This window comes from Pseudophryne corroboree, chromosome 11 (genome assembly GCF_028390025.1).
Source record: "Pseudophryne corroboree isolate aPseCor3 chromosome 11, aPseCor3.hap2, whole genome shotgun sequence".
In the NCBI taxonomy this organism is placed as follows: Eukaryota; Metazoa; Chordata; class Amphibia; order Anura; family Myobatrachidae; genus Pseudophryne; species Pseudophryne corroboree.
This window is the reverse complement of record NC_086454.1, coordinates 135530169-135550203: the sequence shown is the minus strand read 5'-3', so window position 1 is coordinate 135550203 and position 20035 is coordinate 135530169. Positions and strand designations below refer to the sequence as shown.

Sequence of the window (20035 nt, the reverse complement as noted above, 5' to 3'; positions counted from 1 at the left end):
TCCACAGGCGGTACTAATTACTTCACTTCCAATTCTGTTAGGAATCCTGCAGAACATGCACTGTTTAGGGTTGCCTGAGGACTGGATTTGGGAAACACTGCCATATATTATGGTGTAACAGGCGCTGCATGTCAGCTCGTTGAGCACTAATTGACAAACAGAGAAACGTTTTATGGCTGCAAAGTGACTTATTATTATAATAATCTACTGTAAACTATCTTTCACAGAAGTGGTCAGCCTCTAATTTATGACTACTGCAACTGTGGCTATAATTAGGCTTACCATACTGTTACTTTAAACTGGGACACTAATGAATTACACAGGGTCTTTGGCTGGCTTAATACAAGCCAGCACTTCACCAGGTTTTAATCAGCCATAAAACCTATGTAATTCATTGTGGTCCCGGTTTAAAAGGATAGTATGGTAAGCCTAGCTATAATGACCTTTATAGCAGATGTGTCCTCTTACATCTTTGGCTACAAGTAGCGTTACACAAAACGCGTGAGTGCCATGTGATATGTGGCGTCTAGTGTCTTTTTTTTTTCTGCATTAGTTGCAATGTAATGCATTAGGACACACAAGCAGCTTCTGCGACTTTATTTGCATACAAATTGCTATGCTACAGTGTTTTCAGGGAAAACACTGTAACATGGCATTTCAGATCCAGATACCGCTGCAATTACACATAGAATATAGGCATGCTGCATAACATTTTAACCAGCAGCAGCTGCTCATGCTTTCTATTGCATTACACTGTGACTAATGGGCCCTACAGACATGCCGATCCGCCACCGAGATGGCCGACGGGCGACCCAGCGGCGGGGGGGGGGGGGCAGTGACGGGGGGAGCACTGACGCGGCTCCATTGAAGTGCAGGCAAATATGGACGAGATCGTCCACATTGGCCTGCATGCACAGCCGACGGGGGACCAGCGATGAACGAGCGCGTGGCCGCGCATCGTTCATCGCTGGAGCCTCCACACTGAAAGATATGAACGAGTTCTCATTCATTTATGAACGAGATCGTTCATATCTTTCAAACAAATCGGCATGTGTGTAGGGCCTATAAGACAAATTTTTACAGGAAAAAACACAAAAAAAGGGGCAGAACCACAGTTCCAAATGTTGTATGTCCAGGGAGTGATGTAGGGGAGCTGCTCCCTTGCATCACTCCCTGGACTTACAACATTTGGAGATCTGAGGACCTGAACCAAGCCCCCGCCATTGAACCTCATGGACCTTTGCTGGAGGTATACCACTTGAATTGAGGACATTGTTTCTTTATCATCTCACCAAGGAACTGCAATACTGCGGAGTGCTGAGCCGCTTAACAAACCTTGGGTACATCTGTGGTAAATATTGCTTACGTTTGATTACCAATTGGGTCCATCTGGACTTAGAAGGGGACTGTATTATAGGAACAGGTCCTATCATCTTCTACAGTTTCAGATAAAGGTGATGGGGAGTAACGCCTTTTACCCTTTTCAAGGGTTTCTTTATTCATTTTTATCTTTATTCATATGGATGTTTTATTGCTTTTATGATGAATTTAATATGTTTATTATTGATCTGCTCATCTCATCTATGACCATATGGCGCTAATTATCTATTTGCATGCTGTTTGTTTATGAGGTCTGACCAACCTCTTTATTTAGCTGCTGTGTTGATCCTCCCATATCAGCGCCCAGAGAGAATTACCTTTGGGTAATTTTCCTTTTTTTCTCCGTTTTTTTTTTTTAAATATCTGTTTTACAAGCTCTGGAATTCCAGCACCCCATACATACCCCATTCCAGCGACCTGGATCGAAGTTCCCTCTCAAAAGAAAAAAAGCAGAAGCTCCCCTACCCCAAAAGAATGAAGAACACTTATACTTGGATTGGTTTCCATCACTCAATCTAATCAAATCCAATCAGTACATTACTGGCAGCATGATGTATTTCTTGTACACCCTTACTCACTGCAACACTGTCTTCTTAGCTTGTCATTAGTACAATCCAGGATCCAGGAAATTCAACCAGTGTAGTGGCTAAACATTATAAGCAGGATCTGGCGCACCTGGAAGGGAGTCATTACCTAGAGAGGCTTACACATAAACTCGTCAGTCATTAACCAGAAAAGGAAATATGTCAGCAGGAAAAAATGAAAATTGTGTATTGTGTGTTCGCACCAACCTTATGTCAGTGGAAAAGAATTGAATAATGAAATCTGGCAAACTGTCAACATGATTGTCCTCCATTGGACAAGGAAAATTGATGTAACCAATTCTATTCTGTACAATTCCTAAAAATCTACTTTGATAGGAATGATGGAAAAAGGGAATTATTAAAATGTGTCATTGCCAGTCACTCTACTGCCCATATCCTTATGTCTGTTCCAAGCATTTTTACATTGCTCTACGGTCTTAGCCTTTACCACCTCTGCTGGGAGGATATTCCTCTTGTCCAATACCTTTTCTGTGCAGTAATTTTTCTTCAGATTCACTCTGAACCTTCATCCATTTTCAGCGCATGTTCTCGTGTTCTAATACTTTGAAGAACGTCTCCCTCCTGTACCTTGGTATATTTGAAAGTTTCTATCATGTACCCACCACCTCCCCTCTTTCTCCTCTCTGGTCCAAACTGTACATATTAAGATCTTCTAGACTTTCCAGGTAAGTTTTGTGATGTAGGCCTCACTGTCCCGCAGGTACTTGATAATAAACCCCTAAATGTGCTATGTAAAACATCTGCTGCACCATGATGGGGTAATATTGCATTAATTTGGAACAAAACAATAACGTGAAAAAAGTATAATCTAGATCACAGGTTCTCAAACTCGGTCCTCAGGACCCCACACAGTGCATGTTTTGCAGGTAACCCAGCAAATGCACAGGTGTATTAATTACTCACTGACACATTTTAAAAGGTCCACATGTGGAGCTAATTATTTCACTTGTGATTCTGTGAGGAGACCTGCAAAACATGCACCGTGTGGGGTCCTGAGGACTGAGTTTGAGAACCTATGATCTAGATCAGGGGTTCTCAGAGTCGGTCCTCAGGACCCCACACAGTGCATGTTTTGCAGGTAACCCAGCAGGTGCACAGGTGTATTAATTAGTCACTGACACATTTTAAAAGGTCCACAGGTGGAGCTAATTATTTCACTTGCAATTCTGTGAGCAGACCTGCAAAACATGCACTGTGTGGGGTCCTGAGGACCGAGTTTGAGAACCTGTGATCTAGATCATATAAGATATACAACTGCCAATTTAATTTCTATTTTACAAATACTGCCTGGGTGCAGAACACAATTTTCTTTGGTCACCACATGCCTTGGATTTAATATGTGCTGGTGCATCTAGTTTAATCCCAATGCGCATGGACTTGCAAAAGCAAGATGTTGGTTGAGATTCAGTTTCATGGGGCAAAGTTATCAAAATGAGATGGAGGGTGGAGTGTGCCACTTCCCTGCCACGAAGCAAAAACACATGATGCAAGAAAACTGGCCAATGGAAATTGTGATTTACCGATTCACATACAAATCGTCCAAATCAGTGTTATTACATTTCTGGGATTTCATATATCTCCAATGACGTGAAACATTAATGACAGATATTTATGTGAAAAACTAAATTTGAAATGACTTATAATTGTACCTTTGTATTGTTATAGACCAAATCATGGAAGACTTTCTTCACAATGGTGCACTGGTCCCTCCGAAGGCAGAATTCCTGGGTGCAGCTGGCTGGCCATGAAGGTATAATGGAACAAGATGGAAGCCAGTAACGCGTGTCACTGAGCCTATAAGCATGCAATTGTACAAGAGACTACTCATCTCACCACTGACAGCACACAGATAATAAGTGGAGTATTGTCATACGTTTACTAACATTTTTTACATGAATCCCTTTGACCTTTTACACATTCACAAGGCAGTGACTGAGGGAACTAATAGTTGGTGCTGCTACACAATGTAAAAGATACAATATAGGTGGTCATTCCGAGTTGTTCGCTCTGTAATTTTCTTCGCATCGCAGCGATTTTCCGCTATTTGCGCATGCGCAATGTTCGCACTGCGACTGCGCCAAGTAAATTTGCTATGAAGATTGGTATTTTACTCACGGCATTACAAGGTTTTTTCTTCGTTCTGGAGATCGGAGTGTGATTGACAGGAAGTGGGTGTTTCTGGGCGGAAACTGGCCGTTTTATGGGAGTGTGTGAAAAAACGCTACCGTTTCTGGGAAAAAACGCGGGAGTGGCTGGAGAAACGGAGGAGTGTCTGGGCGAACGCTGGGTATGTTTGGGACGTCAAACCAGGAACGACAAGCACTGAACTGATCGCACTGGAAGAGTAAGTCTCGAGCTACTCAGAAACTGCACAGAGAAGTCTTTTCGCAATATTGCGAATCTTTCGTTCGCAATTTTGATAAGCTAAGATTCACTCCCAGTAGGCGGCGGCTTAGCGTGTGCAAAGCTGCTAAAAGCAGCTTGCGAGCGAACAACTCGGAATGAGGGCCATAGAGTGTAGAGTTAGCTGCATGCATTTATTTGGGGTGAATGTCTTAAATAAAAGTTACCAGGAAACTTCACAATCCTCTCCTTCTATAAACTCACTTGTTTTGTGGAAGTGGTGTTCGGTTTTCAACCCTGCATGACCCTCTGAAATGACCCAAATGCACGTGATCCTGTAGATGTCCTTGTGCATGACAGTCACTGATCAAAATGAACAAATAAGCTGAAAGGTTGAGAGGTAAAAAGGTCATAGGTCAGTGGAAGAAGGGTATATTTACTCTGATGTAACTGTGGTATTGTAGTTTAAACTGTACTCTTCATGGCACTGTAACAAATCAACTGCCACAGTATAGTCAGGCCAAATCCTAATTGCAATGTGCATACCTGCAAGCAGTCATAATACACCCTGAACACTCCAGTGTTGGTGACTGTAAAAAAGGGGTGTGACCTGATCTACAATAATAATGTGGTTTGGGCAGATGAGGGGAGTGGCAAGTATATTGCAGTTCCCAATAAAGAAGGTTGGCAGTTGTGAAATGAGCAGTTATGAACAGACATATCAATTGTGAGAAAGATATAAAATGCCATAGGCATGTACTATAATTGGCTGCAATGGGGTCTGAAGATCCTGTAACACTTATCTTCATTCAGAGCAAATGTGCTGCTAAAGGCTCCCCCCCCCTCCTGCCCCTTACACACACACACACACACACACACACACACACACACACACACACACACACACACACACACACACACACACACACACACACACACACGTTTGGTAATGTTGCAGGACGTTTTTCAAGAGCAGTGAGTATGCTTCTGACAGTGGGGCAGATGCATTAAGCCTGGAGAAGTGATAAGGCAATGATCAAGCAGTCATAAGTGGAAGGTGATAACGCACCGGCCAATCCGTTCCAATATGTATATTAACAGTAAGGAGCCGATTGACCGATGTGTTATGACCTTGCACTTAGCACTGCTTTATCACTTCTCCAGGCTTAATACATCTGCCCCAGTAATTGTCATTTTTATATTATTAATATATCTATACCAGCCTTGATCAGATATGATGTGTGCAGAAGAAGGTAGCTTTCAATGACAGATACACCTTGTGAGCCTAAATGACTAATAAAGTGCTAGTTATACAGAAGTAGATTCTGTGCCGCTGAACCAGCCCGCTATAAAGGGCCACCACCTTCTTACGTGCAGCCTTAACGGTTATTACATCATTTTATGATTTGTCTAACGTCAGGGTGTAGTGAGGAGTTGAGCCAAGTGTCAAGTGTGCCATGACAATAGGGTCGGTATTCAGACTACCTCATTACAGAAATAGTCAGTGCGGTTTATAAACATGAACCATGTTCTGGCAGAGTTTGTGCTGACTGAATATTCTCTCTTGTTACTCACTCTCCAAGGTAACTTTAAGGCCAGTGAGCGAGGCCACATCCTGAAGAAATACAGCCCTGTAGAAAACGCTTGCCTGGAGGCCCTTATGGAAGATGTACTCCGGCCGTATGTTCCTACCTACTATGGCCTGGTGGAGAGGGATGAGCAGACCTATATAAAGATGGAAGACCTTCTCATGGGCCTGGAAGGACCTAGCATTATGGATTGCAAGATTGGCATTCGGTAAGGATGCCTTACTTTACATCATCCTGTCTTCTATCTGTAGTACAAATTATTAAACTTTGGGGTAGAAGTATCAAACATTAGAGAGAGATAAAGTAGAGAAGTTGCCCATAGCAACCAAATAGCTTATGTCATTGTATAGACTGTGCTAGATAAATGATAGCTAGAAGGTAACTTATCTCTCTGGAAAGTTTGATGCATCTCCCAGTCTGTCTGATTCTATTACACTGAGGGAGATAGATTTACAGATATTTTGCCAATATAGTTTTCATCCCAGTGAACCCTCCAACTGCTTATCCCCCCAAGGGCCCTCTTCCCTCCGGTTCCTTTGCTTGCACCAGGCTTAATACTAGGGCATCATGTCCTTTGTCTCCTTCCCCCCTTAGCGACTCTGACACTACTCACTCATACGATGGGTACAGGATCAGAGAACTATTGTGCCTTCCAGCTCTCCACTGCTCTTCGACTACAGCAAGATGCCTTACCCCTTCTCCTGTACTTGTCACTCCTTGTCTGTAGTTTTTTTCAACACTTGTATATTTATGCTATGTACTATTCTTTATTGTGCTTTGTATATACAGTGCCTTGCTAAAGTATTAACCCCCCCTTGGCTTTTTACCTATTTTGTTACATTACAAATTGAATTTTTTTTTATCTGAATTTTATGTGATGGATATGCACAAAATAGTCTAAGTTGGTGAAGTGAAATTAGAAAAATGTATATAGAAAATAATTTTTATAAATAAAATTTTTAAAATTGGCATATGTATATGTATTCACCCCCTTTGCTATGAAGCCCCCTCAAAAGTTCTGGTGCTACCTATTACCTTCAGAAGTCACATAATTAGTGAAATGAAGTCCACCTGTGTGCAATCTAAGTGTCACATGGTCTGTCAGTATAAACAGACCTTTTCTGAAAGGCCCCAGAGGCTGCAACACCACTAAGCAAGAGGCATCACACCATTAAGACCAAGGAACTCTCCAAACAAGTCAGGGACAAGTTTGTTGAGAAGTACAAGTCAGGGTTGGGTTATAAAAAAAAATATCCAAATCTTTGATGATACCCCGGAGCACCATCAAATCCATCATCTTCAAATGGAAAGATAATGGTACCACAACAAACCTGCCAAGAGAGAGACGGCCACCAAAACTCACAGACTGGGCAAGGAGGGCATTAATCAGAGAGGCAGCACAGAGACCAAAGGTAACCCTGAAGGAGCTGCAGAGTTCCACAGCAGAGACTGGTGTATCTGCGCATGTGACCACAATAAGCCGTATACTCAATAGAGCTGGGCTTTATGGAAGAGTGGCCAGAAAAAAGCCATTACTTAGTGTTAAAAAAAAGAAGGCACGTTTTGAGTTTGCCAAAAGGCATGTGGACGACTCCCCAAATGTATGCTCTGGTCAGATGAGCTAAAATCTGGTCAGATGAGGTGCTCTGGTCAGATGAGACTAAAATTTAACTTTTCAGCCACCAAGGAAAACGCTATGTCTTGTGCAAACCCAACACATCCCATCACCCCAAGAACACCATCCCCACAGTGAAACATGGTGGTGGCAGCATGATGCTATGGGGATGTTTTTCAGCGGCAGGGACTGGGAAACTGTTTCGAGTCAAGGGAAAGATGGTGCTAAATACAGGGATATTCTTGAGCAAAACCTGTTTCAGTCTGCCTGTGATTTGAGACTGGGACGGAGGGTCCCCTTCCAGCAGGACAATGACCTGAAGCATACTACTAAAGCAACACTGGAGTGGTTTAAGAGGACAAATTTAAATGTGTTGGAATGGCCTAGTCAAAGACCAGATCTCAATCCAATTGAGAATCTGTGGTCAGACTTGAAGATTGCTGTTCACAAGCGGAAACTATCCAACATGAAGGAGCTGGAGCAGTTTTGCCTTGAGGAATGGGCAAAAATCCCAGTGGCAAGATGTGGCAAGCTCATAGAGACTTATCCAAAGCGACTTGCAGCTGTAATTGCCGCAAAAGGTGGCTATACAAAGTACTGACTTTAGGGGGTGAATAGTTATGCACACCGAAGTTTTGTGTTATTTTGTCCTATTTGTTGTTTGCTTCACAATAATAAAGAGAAAAAAAACATCTTCAAAGTTGTAGCCATGTTCTGTGAATGAAATTATGCACACCTTCAAACAATCCATTTTAATTCCAGGTTGTGAGGCAACAAAACATGAAAAATGCAAAAGGGGGTGAATACTTTAGCAAGGCACTGTATGCAGCTTACTGTATTGATTTTTATGTTACATCGTGTACAGCACTGCATACATTTTGTAGTGCCTAAGAGATTACAGGTAATAAGGATAATACAGGGGGCAGAATCATATTCGTTGTACGTGCAGGATGAATTGAAGACATGCCCATGATGAATGCTGTTGTGTGTTTGGACTATCAACTCAATTTAAAAAAAATAAGTTCCCTCTCCTGTAGGACATACTTAGAAGAGGAGCTTGCCAAGGCCCTTCAGAAGCCCACACCACGAAAAGACATGTATAACAAAATGATAGCACTGGATCCCCAAGCTCCTACACCAGAGGAACATATGCAGAAAGCGGTTACTAAGCCACGGTACATGCAGTGGCGGGAGAGCCTCAGCTCTACAGAATTGCTGGGATTCCGTATTGAGGGAGTCACGGTGAGTCACACTGATAACCTACAATGGCATCTGGGATTCTTCCTTTTACTGAGGCTAATAATAAAAACCATGAGGAAAAAAAGTTGTGTATAGTGTATGACCTATTTCTGCAGCTGGTATTCCACAGGGAATAACATCGGGGTGTAGAGTTGGATCTTGATCCGAGGCACCAACAGGCTAAAGCATTAACTGTTCCAAGGATGCACTGCACCGCCTCCTCTATATCCCTGCCTCCAGGCACTGGAGCTCAGTTTGTAAGTTGGTGCCTGCAGTGCAGGCAGCTAACAGGGAGGGCTGCGTAAGGCAGCCCTGAAAAGAGCTTTTCTGAGAAGAAAGAAGACTTCAAGGGCCACAGCATAGGCACCTGGTGCTATATGTCATACTGACATATCGTGGTGCGGCTCCCTCACCTTCCCCAGCGGCGCTGTATACTCCCCCGCCCTGGTTGGCGGGTACTTACAGCGGAGGTGCTCCGGTCTTCTCAGGCACACACACCGCCGCTGCCCTCCAGGATCGCATGGCCGCATGATAGGGAGGAGGTAAGAGGGTCCCCAAGACGAGATCCGCTGAAATCGCGATCCAGGATGCGGTCTCCGTAGACGGACTGCGCCACTGGCGTGGACACTGTGGCTGTGCAGGGACCCCACTATATCCACCAGGGCAGGGAGCACAGGTCGGACTTACTAAAATCCATTTATTACAGGCTCCATAGTACCCGGTGGTGAAGTCCAGCAGAGGAGATAAGGCGCTGATGTGTAGCCCCTCTCCCAGCCCCTGGCACCATCTACAGCAGATGTTCCGGCCCTGGAGCTGCATCTCTCCCTCCCTCACTCCCTGTCAGCGTTTGGGCGCCATTACACAGAGCTGCGCTGATTCTGGGAGTGCTGGGCACTGTCTCCTCTGGAAAGCCGACTGCATCAGCGGTGTGCATTTACAGGACACTTAAGTATTCTACATGTCGTTTAGACAGTGTTAGTTAAGAACAAGTGCATACCTACAGGAATATTTAGTACATATTCTGTGATATACATCCAGTATTTACTGTGCATTGTTATATCTGTATACATACATAGTTTTACGTAATATTACTAGTCCAGTGCAGTCTTATTGTTGTGTGTAATAATTTCTGCATTGTACCTGTGACAGTGTATGCCTATAGCTGCTGTGTGGTTTCCATTCCGTGTATCACATATTGTTATCACTATATTCTGTACCCTGAGGGGGCTAAGTGCATCAGGGTCCCATATATATTTCTCTAACGTCCTAGTGGATGCTGGGGACTCAGTAAGGACCATGGGGAATAGACGGGCTCCGCAGGAGACAGGGCACTTTAAGAAAGAATTTGGATACTGGTGTGCTCTGGCTCCTCCCTCTATGTCCCTCCTCCAGACCTCAGTTAGAATCTGTGCCCGGACGAGCTGGGTGCTACTTAGTGAGCTCTCCTGAGCTTGCTAAAAAGAAAGTATTTTGTTAGGTTTTTTATTTTCAGAGAGATCTGCTGGCAACAGGCTCTCTGCTACGTGGGACTGAGGGGAGAGAAGCAGCCCTACTCACTGAAGATAGGTCCTGCTTCTTAGGCTACTGGACACCATTAGCTCCAGAGGGATCGTACACAGGATCGCACCCTTGGTCGTCCGATCCCGGAGCCGCGCCGCCGTCCCCCTCGCAGAGCCAGAAGACAGAAGCCGGTGACAGAAGCAAGAAGACTTCGAAATCGGCGGCAGAAGACTCCAGTCTTCATATGAGGTAGCGCACAGCACTGCAGCTGTGCGCCATTGCTCCCACACTACACCCACATACTCCGGTCACTGTAGGGTGCAGGGCGCAGGGGGGGGGGCGCCCTGGGCAGCAATTAGAGACCTCTTTGGCAAAAGTTTGCATAATATACAGTTGGGCACTGTATATATGTATGAGCCCCCGCCAAAATTGTACATGAAAGCGGGACAGAAGCCCGCCATCGAGGGGGCGGGGCTTCTTCCTCAGCACTCACCAGTGCCATGTTTTTTCTCCACAGCACCGCTGAAGGGAAAGCTCCCCAGTCTCTCCCCTGCAGTTACACGGTAGAAGAGGGTAAAAAGAGAGAGGGGGGGCACATAATTAGGCGCAAAAATCAATATAAACAGCAGCTACTGGGTTAAAATGGCAGAAAAGTATTCAATATATGATTATTGTAATAAAAGACGATTTGCATATCACTGATGACTCATCTGTCCCTGACACAAGGGTGCACATGTTTAAGGGGAAGAAAGCTGAGGTAAATTTCCCTCCTCATGAAAAAAGAGCGGGAATCTCCAGACAAGAGACTGCAGTTTCCCACAAAGAATTCTCAGGCAGTATCCTTTCCCCACTAGGGTCAGGATATGATGGGAATCTTCCCCTAGGGTGTCACGTTTGCCCAAAAGGTAGCCCTGACGTAACAGCTATTCTCAGGGATCCTGCAGATAGCGTGCACATTCTGGTACGCTACTCAGACCGGCGATTGTGTCGGCATGGGTTTATAGCGCTGTGGCAGCGTGGACAGGTACCTTATCAGCAGAGATTGAGACCCTAGTATGTATATAGATATACATATGTTTATATAGATATATAGATATATATATTAAAGATGCTGTCTTAAGAGATATGTATATATAAAACATGCCCAAAGAGACATGAGTATACTGGGTCCTAGAGTCAAAGCTATGTCGATTTCTGCTTGACGTGTCCTGTAGAATATGCAATGGACAGATGATGCCGACTTAAGAGGCATATGGCAGGCTGAGGATTGTGTGGAGAAGGGTTCTCGGACCTGGTCTCCACAGCTATAGCTGGTAATTCTGATATTTTGCCTTATATTCCTGCACAGCCTAGGAAAGCACGACATTATCAAATGCAGCCTTTCGAATAAAGAAACAAGAAAGTCCGAGGTGCGTCCTTTCTTGCCAGAGGCGGGGGCAGAGGAAAGAAGCTGCACAACACAGCTAGTTCCCAGGAACAGAAGTCCTTCCCGGACTCTACAAAAATCCACCGCATGTCGCTGGGGCTCCACAGGCGTAGCTAGGCCCGGTGAGGGCACGCCTTCGTAAGTTCAGCCACAAGTGGGTTCACTCCCTGTTAGATCCCTGGGCAATAGATATTGTGTCTCAGGGATACAAGCTGTACTTTGAGAAGATGCCCTCTCACCGACGGCCCTGCCGGCTTCCCCCCACGAGAGGGAAACAGTGTTAACTGCAATTCACAAATTGTATCTTCAACAGGTGGTGGTCAAGGTTCCCCTCCTTCAACAAGGAGGGGGTTATTATTCGACCATGTTGTAGTCCCGAAACCAGACGGTTCGGTCAGACCCATATTGAATTTAAAATCCCTGAACATATACCTGAAACGGTTCAAGTTCAAGATGGAATCGCTAAGAGCGGTCATTGCAAGCCTGAAAGGGGGAGATTTTATGGTGACTCGGGACATAAAGGATGCATACCTTCATGTCCCCATTTATCCACCTCATCAGGCGTACCTCAGAATTGCGGTACGGGATTGTCATTACCAATTTCAGACGTTGCCGTTTGGTCTCTCCACGGCCTTGAGAATATTCGCCAAGGTAATGGCGGAAATGATGGTGCTCCTGCGGAAGCAAGGTGTCACTATTATCACGTACTTGGACTATCTCCTCATAAAAGCGAGATCAAGAGAGCAGTTGCTGAACAGTGTATCACTTTCTCTGGAAGTGTAACGGCAACATGGCTAGATTCTATATATTCCAAAGTCGCAGTTGGTTCCTACAGCTCATCTGCCTCTCCTAGGCATGATCCTAGACACAGACCAGAAAAGGGTTTATCTCCCGATAGAGAGAGCTCAGGAGCTCGTGACACTGGTCAGGAATCTATTAAAACCAAAACAGGTGTCAGTGCATCACTGCACTCGAGTCCTGGGAAGGAGGGTGGCATCATACGAGGCCATTCCCTTCGGCAGGTTCCATGCGAGGAGCTTCCAATGGGACTTACTGGACAAGTGGTCCGGATCACATCTTCAGATTAATCACCCTATCCCCCAGGACCAGGGTGTCTCTCCTGTGGTGGCTGCAGAGTGCTCACCTTCCCGAAGGTCGCAGATTCGGCATTCAGGACTGGGTCCTGGTGACCACGGATGCAAGCCTCCGAGGGTGGGGGGCAGTCACACAGGGAAGAAATTTCCAAGGTCTGTGGTCAAGGCAGGAGACTTGCCTTCACATCAATATCCTGGAACTAAGGGCCATATACAACGCCCTAAGTCAAGCGGAGACCCTGCTTTGCGACCAACCGGTTCTGATTCAGTCAGACAATATCACCGCAGTGGCTCATGTAAACCGCCAAGGCGGCACAAGGAGCAGGGTGGCGATGGTAAAAGCCACCAGAATTCTTCGCTGGGTGGAGAATCACGTAAGCGCACTGTCAGCAGTGTTCATTCCGGGAGTGGACAACTGGGAAGCAGACTTCCTCAGTAGGCACGACCTCCACCCGGGAGAGTGGGGACTTCATCAAGAAGTCTTCACGCAGATTGCAAGTCGGTGGGAACTGCCACAGGTGGACATGATGGCATCCCGCCTCAACAAAAAGCTGCAGAGATATTGCGCCAGGTCAAGAGACCCTCAGGCGATAGCTGTGGACGCACTGGTGACACCGTGGGTGTTCCCGTCGGTCTATGTATTTCCTCCTTTTCCTCTCATACCCAAGGTGCTGAGAATCATAAGGAAAAGAGGAGTGAGAACAATACTCTTTGTTCCGGATTGGCCAAGAAGGACTTGGTATCCAGATCTGCAAGAAATGCTCACAGATGACCCGTGGCCTCTGCCTCTAAGACAGGACTTGTGCAACAGGGGCCCTGTCTGTTCCTAGACTTACCGCGGCTGCGTTTGACGGCATGGCGGTTGAACGCCGGATCCTAGCAGAAAAAGGCATTCCGGATGAGGTTATTCCTACGCTGATAGAGGCTAGGAAGGATGTGACGGCTCAACATTACCACCGTATATGGCGAAAATATGTTGCTTGGTGTGAGGCCAGGAATGCCCCTACAGAGGAATTCCAGCTGGGCTGTTTTCCTTCACTTCCTACAGTCGGGAGTGACTTTGGGCCTGAAATTGGGTTCCATTAAGGTCCAGATTTCGGCCCTATCCATTTTCTTTCAAAAAGAACTGGCTTCTCTTCCTGAAGTTCAGACGTTGTAAAGGGAGTGCTGCATATTCAGCCCCCTTTTGTGCCTCCAGTGGCACCTTGGGATCTTAACGTGGTGTTGAGTTTCCTGAAGTCACACTGGTTTGAGCCACTCAAAACCGTGGAGTTAAAATTTCTCACGTGGAAGGTGGTCATGCTATTAGCCTTGGCTTCAGCTAGGCGTGTGTCAGAATTAGCGGCTTTGTCACATAAAAGCCCCTATCTAGTTTTCCATATGGACAGGGCAGAATTGCGGACCCGTCCACAATTTCTGCCAATAGTGGTGTCATCTTTTCATATGAACCAACCTATTGTGTTGCCTGTGGCTACTCGTGACTTGGAGGATTCCGAGTTGCTGGATGTGGTCAGGGCTTTGAAGGTTTATGTAGCCAGAACGGCTAGAGTCAGGAAAACTGAGTCGCTGTTTATCCTGTATGCATCCAACAAGCTGGGTGCTCCTGCTTCAAAGCAAACTATTGCTCGCTGGATCAACAAGATTCAGCAGGCTCATTCTGCGGCTGGTTTGCCGCTTCCAAATCAGTAAAAGCCCACTCCACAAGGAAGGTGGGCTCTTCTTGGGCGGCTGCCCGAGGGGTCTCGGCATTACAGCTTTGCCGAGCAGCTACTTGGTCAGGTTCAAACACACTTGCAAAGTTTTACAAGTTTGATAACCTGGCTGAGGAGGACCTTGTGTTTGCTCATTCGGTGCTGCAGAGTCATCCGCACTCTCCCGCCCGTTTGGGAGCTTTGGTATAATCCCCATGGTCCTTACGGAGTCCCCAGCATCCACTAGGACGTTAGAGAAAATAAGATTTTACTTACCGGTAAATCTATTTCTCGTAGTCCGTAGTGGATGCTGGGCGCCCGTCCCAAGTGTGGACTTCTTCTGCAATACTTGTATATAGTTATTGCTTAAATAAGGGTTATGTTGTGGTTGCATCAGGGTTTATCTGATGCTCTGTTGTTGTTCATACTGTTGACTGGGTAAGTTTATCACAAGTTATACGGTGTGATTGGTGTGACTGGTATGAGTCTTGCCCTGGATTCCAAAATCCTTTCCTTGTACTGTCAGCTCTTCCGGGCACAGTTTCTCTAACTGAGGTCTGGAGGAGGGACATAGAGGGAGGAGCCAGAGCACACCAGAATCTAAATTCTTTCTTAAAGTGCCCAGTCTCCTGCGGAGCCCGTCTATTCCCCATGGTCCTTAAGGAGTCCCCAGCATCCACTACGGACTACGAGAAATAGATTTACCGGTAAGTAAAATCTTATTTTAGTGTTTCACAGGATATACAGTTGTATTTTTCTCTGTGTATTTCAGTCACCATATACCACTTAAATCCTCTGTTTGTGTTCTGCATTGCAATCACAGGTTTTTTTTGTCAGGTACTGTGTCTGGCTATATTTTGCTGTTACGCCTTAAGGCTACATTTCCATATAATGTCTGCTACACAGGGCGGGAGATCCGTGGCTGATCCTGCATCATGCAGTGCTGACACTGCGGATTTATCTGAGGAAAATATTCCAGCTGAGGGTCCAAGTATCGGGAGTTCTGTACCCCTCAGTCAGTCTGCAGTACTGGTGGCACACCAAGACCCACCTTGGGCTGCTTTTTATAATTTACTGACTACGCTTGTAACGAGACTTACGCCCCCTGTGGGACCGCCTGTGCCTGTACAATCACATATTATCCCTGTAGTTAATCCGCCATGTGCAGATTGTCAACTCAGTTACAGCAGTTAAATCAGTCTTTGGTTAAACAAAAACCTAACCCTCGCTCACCTAGTACCAAAGGGTCATCTAAGTGGGCCATTTCTTCCTCACAATCCACTCATGTTTTGGATGCTTCATCAGATGAAGATGGGGTATATACTAACCCATCAGACACTGATGCAGATGCTTCTGATGAGGAATCTACAACACTGGTTGATGGTCCTGACCTATTGGAGGCCATCAAACTGATTCTTCAGATTGATGATGAAACTGAACCTCCAGATACATCTAAGAAACCTGATAACTTCAAACGTCAGAAGGTTACTAAATTAGTTTTGCCACATTCTGACCATTTAGTTGACATACGTCAGGAATCCTGGGAGTTTCCAGGAAAGAAATTCTCCCTGTCTAAAAAGATGTTAGCTTGTTATCTCCTCTCTGCAGAGTTAAATAAGAATTGGGAAACACCACCACCGGTGGACTCACATGTAGCGCGTCTTGTGGTGTCTTCTACTCTGCCTGTCACTACCATAACCTCTCTGAAGGAACTGACGGATAGGTGTGTGGAGGGTTGCTTGAAGTCTATTTACACTCTTGCAGGTGCAGTACATAGACCCACTATAGCAGCTTCTTGGGCTGCAAAAGGTATTGAAGCCTGGGTTCAAGCTGTTGAGGCAGAGTTACCTCTGAATTTTTCTGATAACGCCAGACAGTGTCTTTCATATAGGTCTCAGTACATTCAGGAGATGACCTCTGATGCCGGTGTTCTGGCGGCCAAAGCGTCTACTACGTCCATTCTGGCTCGCCAGATTCTGTGGTTGCGGTCCTGGTTGGTGGACCTGGAATCTAAAATGACCTTGGAGCTGATCCCTTTTAAGGGAGACATACTATTCGGGGAAGATTTGAACAAGATTGTTGCTGACTTAGCGTCTGCTAAGACTGCATGTCTACGAAGTACTAATCCTTCGGCTCCGAAGGCTAAAAGTACCTCCCTTCGTTCCTTTTGACCTCCAAGTAAAGCAATGGGTTAGGCGTACCCAAAACAGGCTTGCACTTCCAAAACCTCTAAGCCCAAGCCTAAACATTCTTGGGCTGCCCGTCAGCCTGCTTCCAAACCAGACAAGCCTGCTGTATGACGGGGCGTGCCTCCCCCTGGGGGTCCCCAGGGTGGGAGGCCGACTTCTGCGGTTCACCCAGGTATGGTTACTGACCACTTCAGACACCTGGGTGAGGGAAGTCGTCACTCGCGGATACGCCAACTCTTTCAAGACACGTCCCCCTCACCAGTTTTGCACGACAGTTGTCGCTTTGGATCCGTTAAAAGCAAAAACCTCTACATTTTGTGGTACAATCCCTCCTGGACACAGGAGTGGTAGTGCTGGTGCCTCTGTCTCAGAGAGGCAGGGGGTACTATTCAACGCTGTTCCTAGTCCCGAAGCCGAATGGATCCTCTCGGCCCATTCTCAACCCCAAGTCTTTGAATAAATTTGTGAAGGTATCCAAATTCCATATGGAAACTCTTCGCTCTATTGTTCTGGCTTTGGAGCCCAGGGACTATATGGTATCCCTGGCCATACAGGATGCTTACCTACACATACCTATTGCCATGTCGCATCAGCGGTATCTGCGGTTTGCTATTAGCCACCTACATTATCAATTTCAAGCCTTGCCTTTTGGACTGACCACAGCTCCTTGGATCTTCACCAAGGTCATGGCGGTTATGACGGCCGTTCTCCGTCGTTAAGGCATCAGGATCCTGCTGTATCTGTACGACTTGCTGATCATGGCGGACTCCCCAGAGGTTCTCCTCCGTCTTCTAGAACTGACGGTCCAATTCCTACAAGCCCACGGATGGCTTAACATTTTGAAGAAATACTCGCTGGTCCCTGCTCAGAACATGGTGTACCTGGGGGCACTCTTGAACACACACAACCAACATTTGTTCTGGTCTCCAGAGAAGGTCCTGATACTTCAGGACAGAATAAGATGCTTCCTCTCTTGCCCGAGAGTGTCGATACACTCGGCGATGCAAATACTAGGCCACATGGTGTCAGCTTTCGACATGGTAGAGTATGCTCAATTTCATTCCCGCCCTCGCAGAGGTTAATCCTTTCCAAGTGGGACGGCCTGCCTCACCGTATCAGATCTCACATGATCTCCTTGACTCCGGAGGTACGTCTGTCACTGAGCTGGTGGCTACAGGACCAACAAATGAGCAGGGGTCATCCCTTCTGGATCTCCAACTGGCTCCTCCTAACGACAGATGCCAGTCTGTGGGGTTGGGGCGCGGTGTTGGAGCAACACTCTCTTCAGGGTCGATGGACCAGGAAGGAATCTCTCCTCCCGATAGCTATTCTGGAGTTGCGGGCAGTGTTCAATGCTCTGAAACTTGCCCTGCCTCTGGTACAGAATATGCTTGTTAAAGTACAGTCGGACAATGCCACCACGGTGGCCTACATAAATCATCAAGGCGGCACGCGAAGCCGTATGGCAATGTTGGAAGTGTCGAAGATTCTTCAGTGGGCGGAACGCCATCTGCCAGCCATATCGGCAGTGTTCATTCCGGGGGTCCTCAACTGGAAAGTGGACTTCCTCAGTCATCAGGACGTACACGCCGGAGAGTGGAGCCTTCATCCAAAAGTCTTTCAACTCCTAGTGGACAAGTGGGGCCTACCAGATGTAGACCTGATGGCGTCTCGACACAATCACAAGGTTACGGTCTTCGGAACAAGGACAAGGGATCCTCAATCAGCGTTCGTGGACACACTGGCAATTCCATGGAACTTTCGGCTGCCGCACACATGTTCATCTGGTGTCACTCCTGCCCAAGGTAATAAGGAAGTTCAAGCAAGAAGGAGGAATATGACTTTTAATCGCTCCAGCGTGGCCCAGATGGCATTGGTTCTCAGACCTGCAGTGTGTCTCGATAGAGCGTCCTATTCTACTTCCGCAACACCCAGATCTCCTCGTTCAGGGCCCTTGTGTCTGGCCCAACTGGCTTTGACGGCGTGGCTCTTGAAGCTTCACTCCTGAGGGCCAAAGGATTTTCTGAGGCGGTCATTCAAACTATGTTGAAAGCCTGTAAACCAGCTTCGGTTCGGATTTATTATAGGGTCTGGAATTCTTACTTCACCTGGTGTACGGTTAAGAATTACGATGCATGCAAGTTCAGTACTGCCAAACTTTTGGCTTTTATGCAACAGAGCCTGGACTTAGGCCCTCGTCTGGCCTCCCTCAAGGTTCATATTTCAGCCTTGTCAGTGTGGTTTCAGAGAAAAATTGCATCTCTGCCTGACGTTCATACTTTCACTCAGGGTGTTTTATGGATTCAGCCTCCCTATGTCCCTCCTGTGGCTCCTTACGATTTGTCCATTGTTCTGAATGCCTTACAAGAGTCTCCATTTGAACCTCTTGAGTCTGTTGACCTTAAATGGTTTACGCTTAAGGTCTTATTTTTGCTGGCTATTGCCTCTGCTAGACGGGTTTCAGACTTGGGTGCCCTATCCTGTCGGTCACCCTTTCTGATTTGTCAACGTGACCGTGCGGTTCTTAGAACTCGCCCTGGTTATCTACCTAAGGTGGTGTCATCTTTCCACCTTAACCAAGAGATTGTAGTTCCCGCCTTTATCTCTCTTGGTTTGTCCTCCGAAGAGCGGTCTTTGGATGTGGTATGGGCTCTCCGTATCTATGTGAAGAGAACCGCCTCTCTTAGGAGATCTGATTCTTTGTCGTTTTTGGTTTTCACAAACATGGCTGGCCTGCAAATAAGCAATCTTTGGCCAGATGGATTAGAATGGTGATTGCACAAGCTTATGCACAGGCTGGACTTCCAGCTCCTGCTGCTATCAAGGCCCATTCTACTTGGTCTGTTGGACATTCTTGGGCGGCCTGCCATGGTGCGTCCCTAGAACAATTGTGTTACGTTCTACGTGGTCCTCAGTGAACACGTTCATTAGGTTCTATGACTTTGATACTTCCGCCTCCGAGGATGCTTCCTTTGGACGCCGGGTTCTTGTACCCTCCCATGAGGAACTGCTTTAGGACATCCCCGATGTTATTCCCTGTGGAACTTACCATGGTTAAATCTCTTTCTGCGAGGTACACTGGATTCCACAGGGCGCCCACCCTGACACACTTAGCTTCTTTGGGTTTGTATGGCATTAGCCGTTGGTACCTTCTCCTGTCGTGAGAATGTGGTTCTATGTGGCTAACTACTATCGTCTCTTTTACCTGCTACTGCAATGGACTGGTTAACAAAACTGAGCTCCAGTGCCTGGAGGCGGTGCAGTACATCCTGGGAACAGTCAAAGCTTTAGCCTGTTGGTGCCTCGGATGAAGATCCAACTCTACACCCCGATGTTATTCCCTGTGGAATCCAGTGTACCTGCA

General features: G+C 46.4%; 1 protein-coding gene across 5 annotated transcripts in view; it reads left to right on the top strand.

Annotated features, from left to right (window-relative positions):
- The window catches only part of LOC134969116 (inositol-trisphosphate 3-kinase B-like), a 219613-nt gene that overhangs the window by 156735 nt on the left and 42843 nt on the right, over positions 1 to 20035 (top strand). For all 5 annotated transcript variants that reach the window (XM_063944840.1, XM_063944837.1, XM_063944838.1 and 2 more), the window contains exons 3-5: positions 3651 to 3735; positions 5912 to 6125; positions 8570 to 8774. In XM_063944840.1, the coding sequence (XP_063800910.1) occupies positions 3651 to 3735; positions 5912 to 6125; positions 8570 to 8774 (504 nt within the window). The remainder of the gene's footprint in view (positions 1 to 3650; positions 3736 to 5911; positions 6126 to 8569; positions 8775 to 20035) is intronic.